This window comes from Felis catus, chromosome A1, assembly GCF_018350175.1.
Source record: "Felis catus isolate Fca126 chromosome A1, F.catus_Fca126_mat1.0, whole genome shotgun sequence".
Classification (NCBI taxonomy): Eukaryota; Metazoa; Chordata; class Mammalia; order Carnivora; family Felidae; genus Felis; species Felis catus.
Genome location: NC_058368.1, coordinates 35,970,768 through 35,995,222, shown reverse-complemented (window position 1 = coordinate 35,995,222; position 24,455 = coordinate 35,970,768). Strand labels below are relative to the sequence as shown.

The window sequence follows — 24,455 nt, the reverse complement described above, 5'->3', positions numbered from 1 at the left end:
TGGGCAGGGCATTAAAGGGGGAGGGGTTGTACAGAAAGGGTCCTATCTGGTCCTTGTGCAGATCTCCACTGAGTCTGTGCCTGGAGGCTGCGCTGTTCCTAGGCTGATCGAGATTTGTCACAGGGCACTTGTTACAAGTTAGGAGTGGAGTGGAGATCCTAGAGGTCCAGCATTGCTGGGAGGCATGGGATTTCTGGCTCTGCCAAAATAGAGAAATCATCTTAGCACCTCATTTGCTCACTTGGGTATTTATTCAAACAACTGGAAAGGTTGTACTTTAGGAATGAGTACCACACCCTGAAGAAGTACCTACTCTAGGGGCACCTGGGTGGCTCAATCAGTTGAGCGTCCATCTTTAGCTCAGGTCATGATTTCACCGTTTGTGGGTTCGAGCCCCGTATCAGGCTCAACAGCTCAGAGCCTAGAGCTTGCTTTGGATTCTGTGTCTTCCTCGCTCTCTGCCCCTCCCCACCTTCTCTCTCTCAAAGATAAATAAACATTAGAAGAAATTTTAAACAAAACAAAAAAGAAGGACCTACTCAGGACTCACCTTAGGGAAACCTATAATCGAGTCTTGCAGACTCCTCCGGGAAGAAAGTTTAGATACCAAGTTCCAGGGGCTAGGGTGAATCCTTTACTTCCCACCGCTACACTAACAGTGAGTAAACTCAAGCCTATACAACTTAAGGTGATCACCCAGTGATTTGCCTGCTAAAACTAGAATGAACATTCCTCAAAGGAGTATTATAACTCAACAGTTGTTGCGGTATTGTAACATTAAATAGTAAAGAAAAATGAAATGGGATTTATCATCAAAGAAAATCAAACCAGACCCAAGATGGCCCGGATTTGGGATTTCACAGGCAAAGACTTTACTGTGGATATTATGAATATGTTCAAAGAACTACAGGAAATTATCTTCAAGGAATTAAAACAACAACAACATGGTCTTAATGGAGAAATCTCTTCAGGGAAATGAAAACTGTAAAAATTTACCATATGGAAATTCTCAAACTGAAAAGTTCAATCACTGAATTGAAATATTTAGCATGTAGGTTTAATAGTGTATTGGAGATGCGGAAGAGTCCGCGAGTTTGAAGGCCTCTCTACAGAGGTAATTTTATCTTAAGGATGTAGGCCAAAAAAAAAAAAAAAAAAAAGTGTAAAAAACTAACAGAACCTTAGGTATTGTGGGTCAATACCAGTCATTCCAAAACACTTGTAATTGGAGTCCCCAAAGGAGAAGAGAGTGAGATTGTGGCTGACAAAATATTTGAAGAAATAATGGCCAAGACTTCCAAATTGGGTAAATTGGGTGAGGAGTAGAAATTGAAGATTCAAGAAGCTCGGCATATCCCAAGCAGGATAATGTAAAGGAAAAAAAAAAAGACCTTGGCACATCCTGGTCAAACTGCTGAAAGCCAAAGATAAAGAAAAATCATGATAGTAACCTGGTGCATTAGGGGTGGGCAGACACATCGCATGTGGGAAAATGAGAGATTTTGCTAACACTGCAGAAATAATGGAAAGCAGAAGTCAACGGAAGGGTGTAAAGTGTTGAAGTAATAATGAAAAATTAACCCTGTAGGGGCACATGGGTGGCTCAGTCGGTTAAGTGTTGGGCTCTTGATTTCAGCTCAGTTCATGTTCTCAGGGTTCCTGAATTCCAGCCCCACCTCAGGCTCCCCGCTGCCTGCCTGCCTCTCTCTCTCTCTCTCTCTCTCTCTCTCTCTCTCTCTCTCTCTCTCTCTCTCCCTCTCTCCCTCTCTCCCTCTCCCCCCTCCCTCGCTTCCTCAAAATAAATAAACTTAAAAACAAAACCTGTAAAGTCAAAATTCTCTATTTAGTAGATACCCTTCCAAAAATAGGGTAAAATTTAGACATTTTTAGTGAGCTGAGTTTGTAGCCATCAGACCTGCCCTACAAGAAATAAATGCTAAAGGTTATCCTTCAAGCCAGAGGGAAATGACACCAGATGGAAACTTCCAATCTACAAAAAGGAATAAGAGTGCCTGAAATAGTAAATAAACTGTTTCCTCTTCTCATAAATTACTTAAAATTGATAATTAAAAAAAAATCCGGCAGGATGGGGTTTCTAATGTACATAGAAGTAAAAGCTAGTAATTGCACAAATGATGGGGGTACCACAAATGGAATTGCACTGTTATAGCATTACACATATGAAATGAATCTCAGGCAGTGTGAGATGTGAGTGAAATGTAGAAAAAGGAAAATATATACACGTACAATATTGACCTAATAGTAACTCTAGGAGGCTGATATATAAAGATGCATTTTGTTAGTCTTCCAGCAACCAGAAAAAAATATAATTAAAAGAAATAGAGCTCAAAGGCCAATGGAAGAAATAAAACGGAATACTAAACATTGCTTGACTACATCTCTTTTATCTTTTTCTTGCTTTTGTAGTTGAAAAGCAGAAGGGACAAATGGAAAACAGAACAATAAGAAAAGTAGCAAAGTTACGTATATTTCAGGAAACGTATACTTCAAGGCAGAGCGTATTATAAGAAATAAAGAGTGATATCACACAATGATAAAAGGAGTAGTTTACTAAGAATAATCGTCTTAAATATGTAAGCTCCTAGTAACAGCATCAAAATTCATCAAGCACAAACTGGCTGAATTAAATGGAGAAATAGATAACTCCCTGATCCTAACCTTATCATGGCCCTTTTTCAGCAAATTCTAGGAAAAACTATAGACTAAAAAAGAAAAAAAAAGACAGTAAATACATAGAAAATCAAGTTCTGTCAGCGGTTTTGTTCTAATATTTGTGGGGCTTCCTCAGAACAACTCTAGGGTACGCATTGTCTTCAAATACACATGGTACATTCACCAAAGTAGACCCTGTGGGGACATAAAATATATCTCTATAATTTTCAAAAGATTGAAATCTTGCTGAGTGTGTTTTCTGTTAACAGTAAATTGGATAATAATAATGGAACATCTCACTGTTTGAAAATTGCATAATGTGGTTTTTTAATTACCTGTGAGTCAAAGAAAAAATTATTTTGAATGAATGGAAACACTGAAAACAAAACCAAATTCTCAAATTATGGATATCAGGACTCAAAAGAATTTCAGTACAAAAATTAGACTCGAACATACATGCAAAGAGTAACAAAATATTTTTATATTTCAAATATTTCAGTACATAAAAAGACCAAGTGATATAATGTTGGCTTAATTTAAAAATTAATGTACTAAACCACAGTACCAGAAAAAGGAGAGAAAAATCACATTACCTAAAGAATCGCAAAATGAGAAGTATTTAGAATTTGAATTTATGATAAATAAAAACTCTTAGCAACTAGAAATAGAAGGAACTTCCTCAACCTGACAGAGGACATCTATGGAAAACCTGTAACTTCCCTCATAATTGATGGTGAAAGATTCAATGCTTTGTCATTTCTGATTGGAATCTAGGTGAGGATATCTATTCTTATGCTTCTATTCAGCCTTACAATGCATGTTTTAACCTGTATAGTAAGAAAAGAAAAAGAATTTAAAGTCCTGTGCATTGGAAATGAGGAAGTAAGCCATCTTTATTTTTGAGTGACCTGTTGTAAATTCCTTATGAATTCATACAAACAAACTTTGTTGAAGTAACCAGTGAGTTTAATAAGATCACAGAATAATCAGTATATGCAAATAAACTGTATTTTTCTCTGTAAGCAGTGAGATCTTGGAAAACAAAATAAAAATAGTACTATTTATTCTACCATCCAAAAACGTAAAATACTTAGGAAAAATTTTCACTAACACATGCTAATTTTCTATGGCAAAAACTACAAAATATTGCTGAGAGAAATTAAAGAAATTATAAATGAGCTACTTTCCATGCTCCTACAGTGGAAGGCTCAGTATTGTTAAGATGTCATTTTTTCCCCTCTAATGATCTTAAATTTCGAATATTTGATACACATTCCCAGTCAAAATCCTAGCAGGTTTTATTAGCGTAATTGATAGGAAATCACAAAAAATTCGTATGGCATGCAAAGAACCTAGAGTACATAAAATGAGTTTTGAAAAAGAACACACTTGGAAGACTTTTAGACTTTTAGACTTTCACACTGTGATAGCAAGACAGTAACACTTTGGCCTAAAAATACACAAATAAACTTTTTCTAGAAAGTTTAGAAATAAACCCACAACAATACCATCAACTGACTTTCAGTAGAGACTTCAAGGCTAGTCAGTGGGTGGAAAGGAATTTTTTTTGTATCCAACTGTACTGCAAAACTTGGATACCCTAGGAACTAAAATGAATCTCAAGTCCTCTGTCATACCGCACAGAAAAATTAATGAGGGGTGGAATATTGACCTAAACATGCAAAACTAGAAAACAGGTATTAAGTAGTCTAAACCACTTAGCAACACAGTTTGACAATTTCTTAGAAAAGTATACGTTTTTACTCTATGTTTTAGACACTTAATGGAAATGAGAAGATTCATACAAGAATATTCAGAATGTTCTGTATTAGCTTCCACAGGCCTCCAATAACAAATGTCCACAACTGCGGTGGCTTAAAACCATAAATTTATTCTCTCACATTTCTGGAGACCAAAATACCTAAATCGAGGTGTTGGCAGGTTGGCTCCTTCTGGAGACTTTGAGGGAGAACGTGTTCCATGCCTCTCTTCTCACTTGTGATAGCAGCTCACAGTCACGACTTTGTCTATCTAGCTGCTAGGATCTCTCCAATCTCTGCCGCCTCCTTTGCATTGCCTTCTCCTGTGTGTTTCTCTCTCCCTACCCCCCTTTTTAAAAATTAAAATGACATCAGTCACTTAATTTAGAGCCCACCCTAAACCCAGCATGATCTCGCGTGGAGATCCTTAATTGTATCCGCAAAGATCTTATTTCCAAATAAAGTCACATTCACAGATACCTGGGGTAAGAACTTGACATATGATTTGTCCAGTTCCCTGTTTAACCCAACCCACCACATAGCCCCAGACTGAAAAACAAAGAGTCCATAAACAGAAGTGAGTAAAGAAATGTTGGTATATTTTTACAACAAAATATCACTCATTAGTAAAAGGGAACCAAATATCGAATCACACAGCATGTATATGAATTTCAAAGTCCTTTTGTTTAGTGAAAGAAGCAAGACACAAAAAGTGTTTACTGAAAGTTTCATTAATATCAATTTCAAGAACAGGCAAAACTAAGCTATTATGGTAGAAATAAAAACATTGGGTTTCTTATGGTAGGGCGGGGATTGTCTGGAAGCAGACATGAATGAATTTAAGACACCAGAATGGTTGTGGGTTTTATGCCAGCTTTTTAATTCATCAGATATGAAACTTCTGTGTTAAGAGTATTTGCTAAGACTGCCAAATTAGATAAGTCTCTCGCTCTCTAGCTTTCCCACTTACAGATCCTGAGTATCGACAGAACTCATTTGGACCTCCTGTGAAATCCTTAGTGGTCCAGAACTGATAAGCACTTGTAAACAAAGATAAAGCAATATCTGATGGCTATAACCAATTTTATGTTTCTTGACTAGCTGCAGGAATATACATTTCATCCTTTTAATATTTTTTGTATAATTCTTGGCTTTGCTCTTATGGAAAAAATGTTAAAAACATACCATATGTACTTTGCTGTTGTGTAGTTTTTAAAAAATAATTTTAGCCTCGGAGCTTTAATATCATAAGAACACATTGATTTAAAAAGAAAAAAACACAAAACATTTTTTGTATTCTGAGCACTACCCAGGCATAAGCTGCTTAAATAGCTGTGTTTTTTGATGCATTTCTTGAAATGAACTATTTTTTTTCTTGAGCATTCTGGAGATCTTGAGAATAGTGGCCAGCTAATGGTAAAGGGTAGGTATTTTTTTTTTTTATGCAGTTTAAGAAATCAAGTTAACTTTTTTCAAAGTGTCTTAATTCTGTTATTAGATTTACATTACTTTCTTAGCTGTTGCTTTCCTCCCTCAACCCTTTGTCATTTTCTAGTCTTGTCTTTGACAAGGATGCATTTGTTTTTCACCTTCCCTTTGCTTATTTGCACCTCTTCCACAGAGAACAGAAGAATTAGCTAATAAGGAAATATGAGTGGAAAGTGCAGTGTGAGGGAACAACAAACACAAATCTGGAAAAAATACTAAAAATTCGGCACAACAGGAGGCAGTTGGAAAAAGAAAGGAATCTGAAACAGTACAGCCGGGTGTCTCCACAGTGTTTGGTCACATAACTACAGTGGAGAAAGTCCATTCCTACTCCTAGGAAAACATAGTAGGAGTAATTTGAGTATTAGATGGCTTTTAAGATACGATTATCAATTTCCACACTTGATGCTCTCAGTGACACGCACACATGACTGGCAGCAAGTTAGCTCGAGGACCGTGTCCTACCTGCCATGTGACCTTGAAGGAGTCCTTTAGCCTTCCTGAAACATTGTTCTGTTATTCCTTTTTTTTTTTTTTTAAATATAATTTATTGTCAAACTGGTTTCCATACAACACCCAGTGCTCATCCCTACAGGTGCCCTCCTCAATGCCCATCACCCACTTTCCCCTCCCTCCCACTCCCCATCAACCCTCAGTTTGTTCTCAGTATCCAAGAGTCTCTTATGGTTTGACTCCCTCCCACTCAGTAACTTTTTTTTCCCCTTCCCCTCCCCCATGGTCTTCTGTGAAGTTTCTCAAGATCCACATATGAGTGAAGACATATGGTATCTGTCTTTCTCTGACTGACTTATTTTGTTCTGTTATTCCCGATACATGTACAAAATATATGAAATAAAGGTTTAGAGTAGCCAGTCAGTTCAGATGAAAGTGAGTGTCTTTTCAGTCAGTTGGTTACTTGTAGTGTTAGGTAAATGGATGGTTAAAATAGTTCCATAGTGACTTTAGGGAAGAATAACAAAGATGCTGCGCATGTACTAAGATTTCTTTTCAGGCGAGCCTGTGCAAGTCTGCAGGCGAGAAGGGCGGAGGGTGGGGGCGGGGAATGCGCCAAGTTTCGAATAAGCTGGATCCTGAATATCTCTTATCTATTAAAGAAATTAAAGAGAACCAGATATGGTATTAGACATGGTTGGTATAAAAATGTCTAATGGATTCTGTTGTTTCCCCCATAAAACAATGGATGGCATTAAAATTATGTGCAAAAACATAATCATAATGAGATGATGCAAGATTACATCTTCCTTTTTGCCCTTTGTCTACTTTTTGCCCTTTGAGACAGATGGAAAGAATCAGATGATCCAAGGGTGGCAGTCATGACTTGGGCATCCAGTCCGTACCTGTTGCTTTATTATTTTCTCAAGTTCTTTCATCTCGCTTGTCTCTCCTCTGACAGCACTTAATGTTGCCAACAAACAGAGGTGTGACATAAAAATTACCCTTAGACTTCTGGATATTCTTGATTGATTTTCACCAGTCACTGCTTTAAAGTTTTTTTTTTTATTTGGCATGGAACATCTCTAATTATGGGGTGGGGACATTGCAGGAACACTGCCCCCTGCTTTCAAATAACAGTTAAAGTATTTTCACTTTCTTTTTTATGCCTTCAGATTGATCTTCAGATTACAACTCCCTATTGTCAGAGTTTGCTGATGTGACTTTATGTTACTAAGACTAGGTATCGATCAGTTGAAAGGATAACTCTGTGAAAGTTAAGTTCTAATTTATTAACTGTCTTTTTTTCCCCAAATGTTTATTTATTTTGAGAGAGAAAGAGCACGCACAAGCGTGAGCAGGGGAGGGGCAGAGAGAGAGGGAGAGGGAGAGGGAGTCCCACGCAGACTCCACGCTGTCAGCACAGAGCCAGACTCGGGGCTCAATCTCACAAATCATGACCTGAGCCGAAATCAAGAGTTGGGCCCTGAACCAGCTGAGCCAGCCAGGCACCCTTCATTATTAACTGTCTCACAGTTAAACTTTCATAACCTTCTTCTCTTTCTCCTCCTCTTTTTTAGTGACTCTCTTACCATTGAGAGCATTATTTGGAGCACCATAGCTCCTCATTTCTGCATTCAGCCTCGCCTGGAGCAGACAAGTGAGAGATTCCTTAGTAAGCAAACGGAACACAAATCCTGTGTTGACAGATCATGTGAAGTAATGAAGAAACAGACGTTCTTCAAGAATAAAAAATATATATATTTTTTCTGATTTTTAAACTTTTCATTCTTTGATCCTATATGAGGAAAGACTCTGATTTGATTAATGACAAAAAGAACCCTGCTATTCTTATCACAGATCCCAAGATCTAGACCTTAGATTGTTAGTGTACTTTAAGACTTTTGTTTTGAAATAATGGGGACAGCCATGTGTCCTGCAGGATCAGAGTAGGCTATTCAATAGTAGACTGAAGACCAGAATGAGTTCCAGGTGATCTCTCGGGTTCTTTTCCAGCTCAGTGATTTTTGTTCACTAAAATACATTTATTTTTTATTAGTCTAAATCCTCTTTGAAATTTGGAAGAAAGAACAATATGGAAAGGACATCTGATTTTAAAAGATGTTGCTCTAAAATGTGTTTTTAGGTTTCCTGGCTTTGTCAGGGTTTTTCATGAATTCATAGCATTTTGTTCTGCATTACATCATACACTTACTCTGTCTTTTCAAGGTACCTGTCCCTAGTGCCAGGTAAACTCATTACTCATACAAATCTAGGTTATATTTTTCTAGGAAAATTAATTACTTTATCCTGGCTACATATGGTTAGCTTGTCAGCAGGAAAGCTTTAACATATTTGGGGACAGTATAATCGAGGCATTTAAGCAGTTTTTTTTCTCTTTGTGCATAAATTAGTACATTAATATAGGTTAAAATTAATATATTTTGTAATAATATTTTCCTGGGATACTTCTCATGTTTACGGCAAAGTAACAAACTATCATGAATAAGGGCACAGGTTGAAAACATGCCACGGGAGCATCATACACCTTTTGAATGGCCATAACCACGTGTACTCACATGAGTCCTCTACCTTACTATTCTAGAGGGTATATTAAATGGAATAGAGCACTAATACAGAGTTGGCCCAATATAATGTGAATACCATTTGCAATGGTTAAGCATAAAAATTTAGAGAATTTAGTTTATTTGGGAGCATTTAAGGCACATTTGGGGGCACCTGGGTGGCTCAGTCGGTTAAGCGGCCGACTTCGGCTCAGGTCATGATCTCGCGGTCTGTGAGTTCGAGCCCCACATGGGGCTCTGTGCCGACAGCTCAGAGCCTGAAGCCTGTTTCAGATTCTGTGTCTCCCTCTCTCTGACCCTCCCCCAATCATGCTCTGTCTCTCTCTGTCTCAAAAATAAACGTTAAAAAAAAAATTAAAAAGAAAAGAAAAGACACGTGAAATGACGTTATATGAGAAGTAATCACTGTTTGGCTCAGTGTAGCTGCACATATAGTGCCCAAACAGAAGGATTCATGCCTACTAACAATTGACATTCTAACCGGGCTTCATTTTATCTTTCTAAAATTTTATACTAAATGTATTCTATGAAACCGTTATTCTTGTTTTGTTCTTATTCTTGTTTTGTTCTTACGTCTTTTTGGAGCTTATAGTCTTTTTACTTTTTTTGTTTCAATGTTTGTTTATTTTGAGAGAGTGCGAGCGCATGAGCAGCGGAGGGGCGGACAGAGGGAGAGAGGGAATCCTAAGCAGACTCCCTACTGTCAGTGCAGAGCCTTCCATAGGCCTCGCTCGATTCCACAAACCGCGAGATCCCGACCTGAGCCGAAATCAAGAGTCAGACGCTCAACCCACTGAGCCACCCAGGCACCCCACCCTTTTTACTTTCTTGTAAGAAGAAAAAAAATGTTTCCCCTAGACAGGCAAATTTGAAGACATTCCTTGAACTCAGAATTTTAAGACCTTTTCAAAAGTTCTGTGTGGAGGGCAATTAACTACGTCAGTCAAACTCTTAGAATCTTGGCTGTGTCCACTTAAACATTAAAACATCAGGTGACTGGAGAGAATACTAAATGCGAATTAGATATTTATATTATTTGCTAAGAAACTTCTCAATCACTGTAAGGATTTGGTCCATCTGAAGATGTATCTGCTGAGAGTTAACTCCTTACTGCTCAGTTCTTGTTAGATGAGTATGCTGGGCTGTATTGTTATGTCCAAGCAAGTATCCTTTTGGATCTAATATCTTTTTGGATCTAATAAATCCAGGCTTTTGTCTGGTCTGTTTAACTTTAAACAGCAGCCATTGTATTATTAGCAGATAGTCTTCTGTCTCCTGAACAGAAATCCTATAAGCTCTGTGTGACATTGTTCTTTACGTTTTCTTTTATACTCTGTGACTAACAGACCTATTCCCTATTTTAACCGTAAGGTGTTGTGTCACTGTTGGTTGTTTGTTTTTTGTTTTTGTTTTTTTCCTGACCTTGCCTCACACTGCTTTTATTTATAATAGCTGTTGAAGTTCAATAGGTTTACTGTTACTGCATCATCAATGTGTTTAAAGTCTCAATCCCTAGCACGTTTGGTCAGTGAATTCATACACAGCTTAAATGCCCTTTGTCTCCAGCCTTCAGTTAAATGGCTCTTCTCCCCTGTGATAGAACACAGGGGAGTAAGTTTAAGGCAAGAACTTGCTGACTCTCTAGGCTTTTTGTTCTTTGCAACATCTTCAGCCCCCACGCTCCCAACAAGGGAACGCAGAGTCCCAAACAGGGTTAACTTGGCATCTGATGGACCCATAGCTTTGCATGGCTTCTGGCTCTGGCTACGCCCATGTTCCTTAACATCCACTCTGCTAATTTAGTGTGTGTCAGGAGTCATTCTACTTCTCTGTGTTTCTCTAGAAAGTCAATTTAGTACAAATTGGGACCTATTTACTTTCCCTCCATCTAACACATACTGTTAGTCAGCGGGGCTTCTGAGGACAGCAGTTGCTATTTGAAGAAAACAAACCCTCTTTAGACCTTTCTGAATGTTTTAAACATGACCCAACCTTTTCCAGTGTTGAACAAAAATTAATGAGAGAAATGCTTTGTCATTTGTTGCCTCTATACCCTGCCACCTTTTTTAAAATTTAGTCTTTGTTGAAAAATTATATGTACCTTATCACTTTAACTTTGTCATTTAATTAAAGCTTTCTTTTCCCCGAGCATCTAAATTGTTAATTTTTTCTTTGAGGGATGACTCTTGATTGCTCACAAAAACAAGCAAGGCTTTTCTCTCTCTCCCTGCTATCAGTTTTAAGGGACATATTGCTTCCTCGGCACTGTCATACCAATAAATCATCCCAGATTACTTGCAGTCGTACAGTACTAAAGTATACCATGCATTTTAAAGGAAATCTGCTATTTTCTTTTCAATCAGATGAGCAATGTGAAGAGACTCCGGCCACGGCTCAGTGCTATTCTCTTTAAGCTTCAGTTTGAAGAGCAGGTGAACAGCATCAAACCTGACATCATGGCTGTCAGTACTGCCTGTGAGCAGATAAAGAAAAGCAAAAGCTTTAGCAAGTTGCTGGAACTTGTGTTGCTAATGGGAAACTACATGAACGCTGGCTCCCGGAATGCTCAAACCTTCGGATTTAACCTTAGCTCTCTCTGTAAAGTGAGTTGTTTTTTTTTTTTTTAAACACATATTTGCCTGGACACTCATTCTTAAATGTCAGCCCTGATTACATTATTTAAATATTTTTATTTTGATGTGCTCATTATCGAGAATTTGAACCAAACCATGGACCCAAACCCAGAGTGAACTGAGTTAATTTACTCAACCTCTGAGCTAAATCCAAATATTAATTTTCTCTGATCTGCGAATCCAACTGAAGGATTTTGTTTAATAACAGAATTATGTCATAAACCTATGCTTTCCCAACCTAATGAAATGGAACATCAAAATATTTAAATCTAATATTCAATTCAAGTGACTGCAAATGGTGGTATATACATATTGAGAATTGCTTAAGATTGTCGCTTCAGTTTTTACTTTACCTATTTAAATAGTTCTGTGTGTTTTTGTTTTGTTTCATTTTTTGCAAGCTGACTAAAGGGAGAAAAGAGTGAGACTGCTTTATATAAAGGGGGAAATTCCCTTAGTAGGAATAGACAGACATACCTCGGGTATCACTGATGATTTTGAAATGTTTCTATCTAAATATAATTTTAAAGGATGTGAAAATTGAGTAAGTTTAGAGATTTTTTTTTTCCTCCTGAGTTCTTCCACATGTTAAATACTGTTACGGCAAATATATTCACTGTTTTCATATAACAGAGTTCTTTCCTAGGAAGAGGGCCATAGCAATAGTGCTTTATTGATCTGCTTACAATGAATTCTTCTTGTTACACGTCACAAGAAAAGCCTTCTTTTGTTCTTGACCTGCTAACATCTATACCACCTGATTAAGGAATTTGATGACTGATTTTCCCCGCTATCCAGAAGTTTGCTTTATACCACTTGATTTTTCTGAAAGACCTACATTAGCATGTATGTAACCTCTTTTCAAACTGAAATCCGAAGAGGATTTTCGCTTTTGCAAAATGGGGATTGCTTTTTTGCTTTATGCCATTTGGCTTAAAGGCCAAATGAAAGGTTTCGTGGGGACACTCTACTTTCGGGTAGCAGGGGAAACCAGTGTTGCCGTTGCCAGTGAGATAGGGAAGATGAGAAGCAAGTTCAGTTTTAGCTGTGGGTTGGCTTGAATAATCTCCCAGTGCTTTCGAGACTTGCCTTATACAGTGTTCCTGACCTAAGCCTCCAGTTGGTATCAGCACCTGTGAGCTTGCCCCACCCCAACTCCATCTTTTTATTTTCCTCTCAGTTCCTGAGCTTGATGTATTCAGTTAAGATCCCTAGCATGGGAGGTGCAATTCATAATACATGTATTGAAGACTCTACACATTTGTAGAGTGCTTGCTTATTCTGTGCCAAATGCTTGACCTGGTCATCCCATTGAATGGATGTACTTATTTACCCGGCATATATGAACCCCCGTTTTTCACCATTAATTATTATTAATTTTTTTAATAGAGCTGTATACAAAAAGTTATGGCAACAGAGTTGAGAGAGAGAGGCTAGCACAATTAGGAGGGGACAGTTAAGCATTTGGAGAAGGAATTTGAGCTGAGTCTGGAAGTGCGAGTGGATGTTCCCTGAGACGAAAAGGCGTTCTAAGCTAAATCCATCAGTTTGCATGAAGGGTCATTTCACGGCGTATGTGAGTACACCAAGTGATGGAAAGCCTAGACGGGAGAGGAATGGCGAACAGGCAAATGAAATAGTAAATTGGTCTACATTGGAAAGCACCTTCAACGCCATTCCTTATGGTGAAGATTTATGGAAACCTGTTAGTTTTTAGTAGAAGTGATGATATCAGAGACGTCTCGTGAGAACATAATTCTAATAGCAGTGTGGAAGAAAGTTAAGGTGCCCTGTCCAGTACTGTCACCATTAGCCATATGTGGCTATTTACATTTAAATTAACTAAAATTTAAATAAACTTAGCAAGTGCCTCAGGCACACTAGCTATGTTTCAAGCCAATAAGTGTCCATACGTGTTGGCAGCATAAATATAGCGCATTTTCCATCACTGTAGAAAATTCTACTGGACAGCACTGGGGTAGAGGGTTATAGCTGGGAGAGGTTCTCTGACTGACTGACTGACTGACTGACGTATGTAGCACGTGATCTAGGAGAGTGGACTGAGGAACTCAAGCGGAGAAGATAGATAGGGAAGATGAAGGGAAAAAGGAGAGATCAAAGATAACTCCTCGATACTGACATGTGTGATGTGGTTGCTCAAAAGTGATTGAGTTCAGGCTATTTTTAGTGTTTCCTACCCCTTGTTTACCTCAGTGTCTTAAAGGGAATCTGATGGAAGCTGCTTTAACTATTTAGCAAATATTTGTCCGTTATGAAACAGTGAAGGTACTTTGAGACAATGGAAGTGCAGGCTAGGGTAGTGGGAAAAGGACTTGGGGTAGGATGGGAGGGGCGGGGGGAGGGGAGTATGCACATTTAAGGAATATCTAGGGAACTGTTGGAGTGTTGATAATGAACTTGGAGGTGGAAGGGCAAGGAGGCAAGCAGAGGCAAGCCTTTCTCAGGCTTTCCCTGAGAAAGGAAGCAAAGGAAGAAAAACAGGATGAAGAGCAAAGTTGGGGAGAAGTTTACACCTACAAATCAACTGAAATTTGTTTCTTAGTGCTAAGGGTCTTTTCTTCTGTAGAGTTTGTGTCTCAGAACTGCAGTCGACTCCCTCATACACTTCCTCGAAAGGGAGCTGTTGACAAGAGATTAGGTCTGAGTGATGAGGTAGAATAGCCTAATACAGTGCCTGGTGCATAGCAAATACTCAATAAATGACAGTGCACCAGACAAAATGGACACCAAGTTGTGCCTTTTATGTAGTTAGAGTAGGCATTCTCTCATACTGCTAGACAGTGGCTGCTGCATAATAATTTAAAAATCTTTTACAAAAGCAATGCATGCTGCTATTATTTTACTACAGCTAATCTGTAAACCAGTTAATCTGTCTCCAGATAAGAGTTGACTGTATTTTCAGGCAACGATACTAGATATTTTGACCATCCCTCTTAGGATTCTTCTGTTGTGCAAGAAAGAAAATAAATACTACAACTTTATATTTTTTATTAGCCTACATGTCAAGTTGAAAGCTTATATTGAACAAGATGATATCTCATCATGTACGTTATCAGAAGTAGCAGCTTGATCTTTGACAATTGTGATTGAATTTTCACACTGAGTATAAAGCATTTGGTTTGGTGATAAGCCCCCATAAAAGGAATTCCATATGTATTTGACAGTAGAAAGGGTAATATTTTAATTTGTTAAAACATGCTGGGTAATTATATGACATCTAATATTCTATATTCAAAACCTTTACTTTTAAATACCCTTTGTAAATTTAGCTCTACTATGAGAAGTACATGGAGTTCTACTAACTTGTTAACTTTTCATCCTTTATAAATAATTCTATGAATTGTGAAATCTATATAGATTATAGTTTAATTTTAAGGGCTGTATTACATCTTTGCATACCTTTATAATGGAGGTAGCTAAATATAATAGCTCTGAGTTCAGAGGGAAAAGGATCACGTGGGTTTTTTTACCCTAAAGATTGGATGTGGCCTCTGTTAAATAAATGTAAAAATAAAATATAAGAAACAAGGTAAACATAAGCAAGTTTCTATTAAGATGTAAATAAAAATTAAAGTAGATTTTTAGAGGCTTTCTGGTGGTAAAAGTGAAGTACAGACATGGTCGTGAAACTTTTTGTGAACTAAGAGGTTTCTCCTCCTTTGCCAAAGCTGAACTTCACAAGAAAATTTGCACGTGTATTGTTAGAAAAATACGACATTGAGCTGTGTTCTTTAAAACAATAAATGAATGAATCCGTTACATTAGGATCTTTCTTTTAGAACCATTTTTCCCTCCCCTCCCCCTATCCTTTCCTTAGGAGTATGGGCCAGAGCCTGGTAGGGTTTGACACATCAAGGGAACCCTCGTGGAAAGATACAAATATACTCTTCAGTTACATAATGCTATTTCTAGTTTAAGTAAAATGGTATAAATACCTTGGTTTCGGATGGCTTGACTATTTAAAAGGGTAAACGTTAGAATATGTAAAAGAATGGATGAACTTCTTGTCATTCATAAAGTCCGCCAAAGATATTGCTAGACTAGATAAAAATTGGAGATTATATTCTTTTTTCAGGACCTGCTATTGATTAAATGCAAATCCGTATCCTTAGAAATTCAATCAGTAAATGGTAGGTGATTTCCTCACCAAAATGCCCACCTAGAAAAAATTTACATGTGATTAGTGTTGAAGTTAATTTTCTTAGAGAACCTATTGGTGATGCAAAGATCTTTTTTTTCTTCTTTCTCCAAGTAGATCAGTGTTCTAGCAAAAGAATGAGTTGACCCAATCATCAAAGTTTAACACTATATTAAAATCTATGAGAGGATTTTTACCTTGTAAATTAAAAAAAAAACAACAACAGGTATTATCAATCCATATACTATGGCTATAGCATGTGTTTAATATTTCCTAATGTCTAATGATAAGTAATTTCCAAGTTACAAATTATCCCAATCAGTACAACTGGATGATGTAGTTATAAAATATAACTCTTTGTTCTAAGTAATTACATTGTATTGGGATAGTAGATATAAATTTTGGAAGAGTTTACAAAGTGTAATAACTGACTTTTGTCAGTGTTAGCTATTTTGGGGGGGAAATTGCAGAAACAAGTAATTGCTGATTCCATTATAAATTGATCAGTATTATCACGTTGTAGGAAAACTTCTCTCTTCTCGTTGGCAGTAGAACATACAGTGAGTTCACCTCAAAGGTGAAGTCCTCAAAGGACATGTAGTAACGGGAGTTTAGGATAGTCGGAAGTTAGGTGTTAAAGGGTTGGGAAGTGGCAGGCAAGATTGGTTTTTGTCTCCTCTTGAGTTTGATTTTTTTTCCATTTAAAAGACTTTTTTTTTTTTTTTTTTTTTTTTGTTCATTGAAGTACATGAAATTTGTATCTGATATCCTGTATATTCTTTTTATAAGCTCAGGCTAACCAAAGTAGAATAAAGCTAACCAAAGCTGTGATGAGGAAAATCTTTGAAGGAGAAAAACAACACAGAACAAAAACCAGCCATTTCATTTCCTTTTTGATTGATGCCTCCACCAACTCCAGTGAGTGATTTCTTGAAACTGTGAACAGTTCTTCCTGTAGGACATTGACTCTCAACCAGGAGCGCCCTTTAAGAAATATTGATGTGTCAGCCCCACATTGGATCAATTACTTCAGCATGTATGGATGTGGATCTTGATTAGTGGCTTCTTAGAGGTCTCCTGGATGATTTTAATGCACAAACTGAGCTGAGAATCATTTTGTCTTCTGCCCTACTTTATCCCAGAATGGAAAAATCTCTGGTTGGTGGTGTGGAACCAGCCAAGAAACAAACATACAAAAGCAAAACCCAACCAATACAAGAACAAAAACAAAAAAGAAAACAGGTCTATGTCTTCACTTAAGAATGAGGGGTGAAAATATTTCCAAAAACTGCTTTTTTTTGTTTTTGTTGTTGTTTTTTTTTTTTTTTTTTCATGCCGAACTCAACATTACCCTGATAGTGAAGAAAAAGAGTGGGTAGAGTGTGAATCTCAGGCACACGGCAGAACTGAAAAAAGTTGATGGCCAGTGTCCTGAGTTATTCTTCAGGGCTCTACCTTGTACAGATAGAGTTTCAGTCATTATATAAAAAGCAGGAGACAAATAACTGCCTATCACCTGTTACACTCAGATCGGATCATACTGTGAAGCTTTTTGTGTGAAATTTTGCTTCTCCTATATCACCTTTTCATTCACTCTATGAAGTTATTTTGAAGAAAGACCTCTGCCAAACAAATCCACTGTTCTATCTACATTGTGTTTTAGAAGGATTTTAGAGAGGTTTTTATTCTTTATCGGATTGGCAAAATCACACCAGTGAATTTTGGCACCCTTTGAAAGTAAAGCAGTTTTTGGCCAAAGACTTGCAGATAACAAATGCCATTCTTATTTTACATCCAGCCAATTAAGTCACTGAAATGTTGACTTCCAAAGCAACGTGAAGCTATCTAGGATTTTTAACCCCTTTGATTCATTCAGTAACACATTTAATCAATAGCATTTTCCAAGAAATATTTAAGTGGGTTTACTAAATAATGTTTTTGATAAATTGTATTCATATTATCTTAGTTTTTTTTTCAACTGCTATTAATCATTGTAAATTAGAAATATTCTTCGAGGCGCCTAGATGGCTTAGTCGGTTAAGCATCTGACTTCAGCTCAGGTCATGATCTCACAGATCATGGGTTCGAGCCCCGCATCGGGCTCTGTGCTGACAGCTCAGAGCCTGGAGCCTGTTTCGGATTCTGTGTCTCCCTCTCTCTCTGACCCTCCCCCACTCGTGCTCTGTCTCCCTCTGTCTCAAAAATAAACATTAAAAAAAATTTTTTTTTAAAGAAATATTCTTTTACTAGAATTAGAGTGGCTTTACTCACGATCAGCAGATACACTGCTTGTGTGCTATCATCTCACCATTTTCATGAAAAACATTGCTAATCTATAAAATCTCTTTTCCCCCAAACACATACTCTCAGAATTGGCCTTAACACCACGCTTGTAGACAGGCCTCCTATCCTTTAGAGGGAGCACCCAAGAAGAACCTTACCAATCATCTTTGCTTTACTCCAGTCTCCTGTTTTTGTGCATTTTCAAAATGAAAAATCAAAAATTGAATAAGATGCTCCGTTCCTGATAGTTGAGGAAATTTATTGTTTACCTCTTCTTTGTCAACAGTTTGCATTGTTCTTGCATTTTTGGAATAGAGGCAAAATGTGCAGGATTATTATCTCCACAGTTAGACAATGGCATTTGTGAACATTTGTTCTTAGGTAGCAGAGGTGGGGAGTACAATGATAAAAATGGGTATATGCTAAAGCCAAAGACATTACAAGAAAGGAAAGTTATTGGCCAATATCTCTCATAAAAACATATGCAAAAATTCTTAGCAAAATGTTATAAGCCAAACAAATAATGTGTAAAAAAGAAATATATACTACAACCAAGCGGGATTTATTACAGGTGTGGGAGACTGGTTAAACATTTGAAAATCAGTTAATAGAATCCATTACATCTATAGGCCAAAGAAGAAAAATCATTTGATCATGTTAATATATGCAGAAAAAGCATTTGATAAAATCCAACAGACATTCATGTAAAAAACTCAAGAAACTAGAAATATAGAGGGGGACTTCCTCAAGTTGATAAAGAATATCTACAAAAACTACAGCTAGCATTGTACTTAATGGTAAGAAACCGAATGTTTTCCCTCTAACATTGGGCAAAGAAAAGGATGTCCCTGGTCAAAATTCTTTTTTTTTTTTTTTTTTTTAGGTTTGTTTATTTACTTAGAGTGAGTGGGGGAGGGGCAGAGAGAGAGGGAGAGAGAGAATCTCAAACAGAGTCCACACTGTCAGTATGGAGCCTGTTGTGGGCTCAAACTTGTGAACCATGAAATCATGACCTGAGCTAAAATCTAGAGTCGGACGCTTAACCGACCGAGCCACTGAGCCACTTCCCTGGTACCCTTCTTATTCAGCATTGTATTGGAAGTCTTAGCTAATGCAGTAAGACAAGAAAACGAAATAGAAGTTGTAGAGATTGAGAAGGAATAAATAAAAGTGTCTTTGTTCATAGGTGAAATGTTTGCCTGTGTAGAAAGCCCCACCAAATTGACCAAAACCAAAAAGAAAAATATATATATATACCTCTTGGAACTGGTAGGTGATTATAGCAAAGTTTCAGGATATGAAGTTGACATAAAAAAGTTAATCACTTTCCAAAAACCAGTAATGAAGAGCTGAACTTGAAAGGAAAAACAATATCATTTATGTTAGTACACAAAAGAGTAGTACTTAAAATATGTACAAGATTCTTATGAGAAAAACTATAAAACTTTGATGAAAAAAATCAAAAAAGAGCTAATAAAGAATTAGATATTCCATGTTAATGGAAAAGAATGTTCAATATTATTTAGATATTTCTTCTTCCCAACTTGATCTGTAGATTCCATGCAATCCTAATCAAAATCCCAGCAAGCTATTTTGTGAATATTGACAAACTGAATCTAAAGGCCATATGGGCATGTAAAAGACCCAGAAAAGCCAACACAACACTGAAGAGGAATGGAGTCGGAGGACCGATACTCCTGGACTTCAAGAATTACAAAGCTGCAATAATCAAAATATTCTTATATTGGTTAAAAAAAAAAAGTGGACAGATCAATGAGACAGAATAGAGAGCCCAGAAATAACTCCACATAAATATAGTCAAATCTTTAACAAAGAAACAAAGGCAACCAATGGAGAAATAACAGCCTTTTTTTTTTTTAAATTTTCTTTGAATGTTTGTTTATTTTTGAAGGAAAGACATAGCATGATCAGGGGAAGAGCAGGGAGAAGAGGAGACACAGAAAGCAAAGTGGCCTCTAGGCTCCACACTGTGAGCACAGAGCCCCATGCGGGGCTCAAACTCACAAATCGCGACATCATGACCTGAGCCGAAGTCGGATGCTTAACCGACCGAGCCACCCAGGCGTCCTGAAATAACAGTCTTTTGAAGAAGTGGTGCTGGAACAACTGCACATAAACGTGCCGAAAATAAAATAAAAACAAAACAAAAACTGTATCTCCATACAGACCTCAGGCCTTTCATAAAAATTAATTCAAAATGGACATAGCCCTACATGTAAAATGCAAAGCTGTACAACTTTTAGAAGATAAGAGAAAATTCAGGTGACTTTAGTTTTGTCAATGACTTTTTAGATAGGGTACCAAAAGCATGATCCTTGAAAGAAAAATAGTGAGAAGTTGGATTTCATCAAAATGGAAAACTCTGCAAAAACACTTTTAAGAGAGAAGATGGGAGTGCCTGCGTGGCTAAATCGGTTAAACCTCTGATTCTTGATTTCAGTTCAGGTCATAATCTCACGGTTCGTGAGGTGAAGCCCCATTTTGGGGTCCATGCTGGCAGCGTGGAGACTGCTTGGGATTTTCTGTTTTCCTCTCTCTCTTTCTTTCTGCCTCCCTCCCTCCCTCCCTCCCTCCCTCCCCCTCACTCTCTTCCTCCATCCCAACGTAAAAATCAATAAACTTAAAAATATATAAAAAAGAAGACACACCACAGAAGGGGAGAAAATCCTTGCAAAACGCATATCTAATAAAGGACTTCTATCCAAAATATATAAATAACTCTTGAAATTCAACAAGAAAAACAATTAAGAAATGGTCAAAAGACCTGACTGGACACATCACCAAAGAAGATTTACAAATGGCAAATAAATACATGAGCAGATAGCCAACATCATAGTCAGCAGAGAATTGCAAGCTGAAACAATGAGACAACATACACATCTATTAGAATGGCTAAAATCTGAAACATTGGCAAGTTCAAATCCTGGCAAAAATGTAGTACAACAGGAAGAGAATGCAAAATGGTACATCTCTGTTGGAAGACTGTTGGGCAGTAACCAAGTTAAACATAAATTTAGAATTCAGTGATCACACTCTTACTTACTTTTAACGCCTTACTTATTCAAAGGCGTTGAAAACCTGTGCACAAATGTTTATAGCAGCTTTATTTGTAATTGCCAATATTTGGAAATAACTAAGATGTCCTTCAGTAGGTGAATGGATAAACAAACTGATGCCTCCGTACAATAGAATAGTATTCAGTGATAAAAACAAATGATCTCCCAAGCCAAGAGAAGATTTGGAGGAAGCTTAAATTCATGTTATTAAGTGAAAGAGGCCAATTTGAAAAGACTACATACTGGATGATTCCAAATACATGTATGACTCTTTGGAAGAGAGAAAATGATAGAAATGGTAAAAAGATCAGTGGTTGTCAGGGGTTGTGATGGAGAAAGAATACAGAAGATTTGAATAAGAGCACGGGGAGTTTGGGGATTGGGTGGGTGAAACTCTTCTGTATGATGGTATAATGGTAGATATATGATCTTCATTGTCCACCCCCCTACAACTATAGAAGGCAGCGGATCTTAAGAATAATGTCATCAGTTGTGACAAATGTACCACACCCATGTAAAATGTTACTAATAGGGAAATTTGGATGGAGGAGAGGGTATATGGGAGCTCTGTATTTTCTGCTCATTTTTTTTTCTGTAAAGTTGAAACTGCTTTAAAAAAATAAAATCCAGGATTTAAAAAATAAAAGGTAGAACATTCAATTTAAAATTTATGTATTTGGTCCATTTATATTAATTAAAGAATACTGAGCTGTTTTAAATGTCTTGTGGATAAGGAGGCTATATAAATAAACAGAACATCGAACAATACAGTAGATAATGTAATAAGCTAAAATTTTTACTACAGTGCAAAAATTCTTTGAACTCTGCAGTTTTTGTAGTTGCTAAAATCCAAAAGAAATAAATTAAAAACATAATTCAGGGAAAGTGGGGGGGAGTATGAAAGAAACTAGCTTATAATTATAGAAATCCACATTATATAAAGCATTTTCTTATTTAATATTTAAACTCTCGTCATTTTAAAATGAAAACTACACAATGAATAGAAATTATTTTCATATATGAATATCACAATTTGTCTAATATATTTTTTTTACCTAATATCATTTGATCTCTACTTTAAAATCATTTTGAAAGTTTTATTATAGGTAGTAATAGTTATGGCAGTGACCTAAATGGTGTTAAGCATCTTATTTTATTTAAATTAAGATTTTTATTTCCATTGTAGGAAGATAACCAATCTTTTCAAAAAAATTAATCAGCATGGTGATTATTTTTTTAATGCAGTTATACACATATCAAAAAACATTATTCATTGTATAATTGTGGTTTTCACTAGTGAATTTTTCCTGGCACATTGCCCTTCTTATCTAAGCAAATATGATATTTTTTTTTTGATAGTATGTGTTTACACACCTGTTTTCATGGGAATACCTTTAACTTCTATTTAGAGTTCCTATTTCGTACGTTCACAAATCGCTTTATTCTGCATAGGATTTAAGATGGAATGTGATGTTCGTACGTATACTTGTTCAAGTCTGTTAAAGGTTAAACTTAACAGCTGTCTTTTCATCTAAACGTATTCGAATAATATTTTGTCAGCACTAATCTATTAGCAATGTTGAAAGACTTGCTGTTTCAGTGATAAGATTTAGGTGACATTTTATTAAATTTATAGATACAACATTAGAAAGAATGGCATGCTCTCAGAACTAGAAATGACCTCAAGGTAGCAGGTGTCTGTTTTTAGAGGCTTTTCAGGCTAAAATTAGCAGGTTGTAGGGCTTCACTGTTTTAAATTGCATCTGTTCTTTTGTTGTCTTACCTGCCATTTTCGTCCACTGTGGTTTTGAGAAATTTGTTTATTTTGACACATAATAATCTAAAGATTTTTGTAGAGGAACTGTATTTTGTAGTAGTTAAGAACTTAGGATTCAAACAGACATGGGTTCAAACCTTGGGCTTATCAGATAGTAGTTACATGACCTGATGTATGCTACATCATCTCCCAAGTCTTTTTTCTCCTCTTTAGTAATGTGTATAATACTAGTTCCACCTAAAGATGTTTTGTGTTTTAAGCACTAAAATATATCCTTTTTGACTAGTTCTGGCTTCAGGGTAAGTGTCACATAAGAGCTACTGCTATGATAATATCAGTGGTATTTGTGTTAATGGCATTAATATTAATATCGCCGTTATTATTTATAATAAAAACTGATCATTAACATTATTTCTAATATTAATCATATTAATTGCCATACACAAGTTAGGGTCTTCTAGAATGTTCCTGGGGCAATTACAGATTCTCGTAATTTTGTCATTTTTATGGTGTTCAGCAATGTCTCCAACATCCAGAGCAATAGTGCCGTTTTGATACATACTTAGATAATAGAAGCATAATAATGGAAGTAGAGCTACTGATTTGGCAATACTCTTATGATTTAAGTATCATTAGTCAAAGAGTGTGGGACCTTTGGATTCTGAGGATCACCAAAAGGATACTCCGTTTTTATTCTAGGAATTTTTCGTGTGATTAAAACAATGGAATATTCTTTAAATGTCATCCGAATTTGTGCTGAATGGCTTAAAAATATTCCAAAACACTGCATTACAGCTACAAAGGAATTCTACTCCAGAGTGACAAGTAGACCATGATTTATTACAGGATCTTCTTTTAACGTTATTTTGTCTGAAATGAACAGAGCAGTTGAAGAAACTCCATCCATCTTTGTGTTTATTTGACATCCATGCTGCATTAAATGTACCTCAAAGAAACAATATACAAATAAGAAATTCTACTTAACAGTGATGATTACTCATCAGCAAGATACATCTCTTGGCAATAAAACAAAAGGAAGCCTGTCAAGCAATGTCTGTTAAAATTTAAATAAAGCATAGTTTTTAAACCTAAATGAATTTTTAAAGCAAATATTTTAGCTTCATTTTCTTTCCAAGAGTTAGCGTTACAAAGTGTGCTCAAGTGAACTGTTCTTTCTCTCCAACAAAATTAGCACCTCCCCCCCCCCCCCAGCTTCTAGTTCAGTTGCTGATTATATATGATAGGAGTAATTAGTGGAAATAAAATGTGCCCCTTTTGTTCATGTTTATCAAAAAGTGAAAAATTGAGCAAGTGCGTAAAAAGACTTTGATAAATATTTTGTGCATTTATGCTTCTGGGAGGTGCCCTTTTTTATCCTTTTTTATAAAGTGACATGGGGGAGAAGTAGAGGAGGGAATAGAGTAATTGACGCAGGAAGAATAACTTTGTGTACTTTTTCCTGAGAATGTTAGGACCTGAATGAAGATTCTCCAACCTGGAATTTAAAGCCACATAGCAGTTTGTAAATGAGACACCATATGTTATCAACAAACAGTTGCCATCCTTG

At 36.6% G+C, this 24,455-nt stretch overlaps 1 protein-coding gene across 3 annotated transcripts in view; it reads left to right on the top strand.

Moving 5' to 3' along the window:
• Positions 1-24,455, top strand: part of DIAPH3 (diaphanous related formin 3) — a 506,099-nt gene that overhangs the window by 256,139 nt on the left and 225,505 nt on the right. For 2 of the 3 annotated variants that reach the window (XM_006927330.5, XM_045053865.1), the window contains one exon: positions 11,323-11,562. The exons of the other annotated variant lie outside the window; for it this stretch is intronic. In XM_006927330.5, the coding sequence (XP_006927392.4) occupies positions 11,323-11,562 (240 nt within the window). The remainder of the gene's footprint in view (positions 1-11,322; positions 11,563-24,455) is intronic. 3 annotated transcript variants of the gene reach the window in all.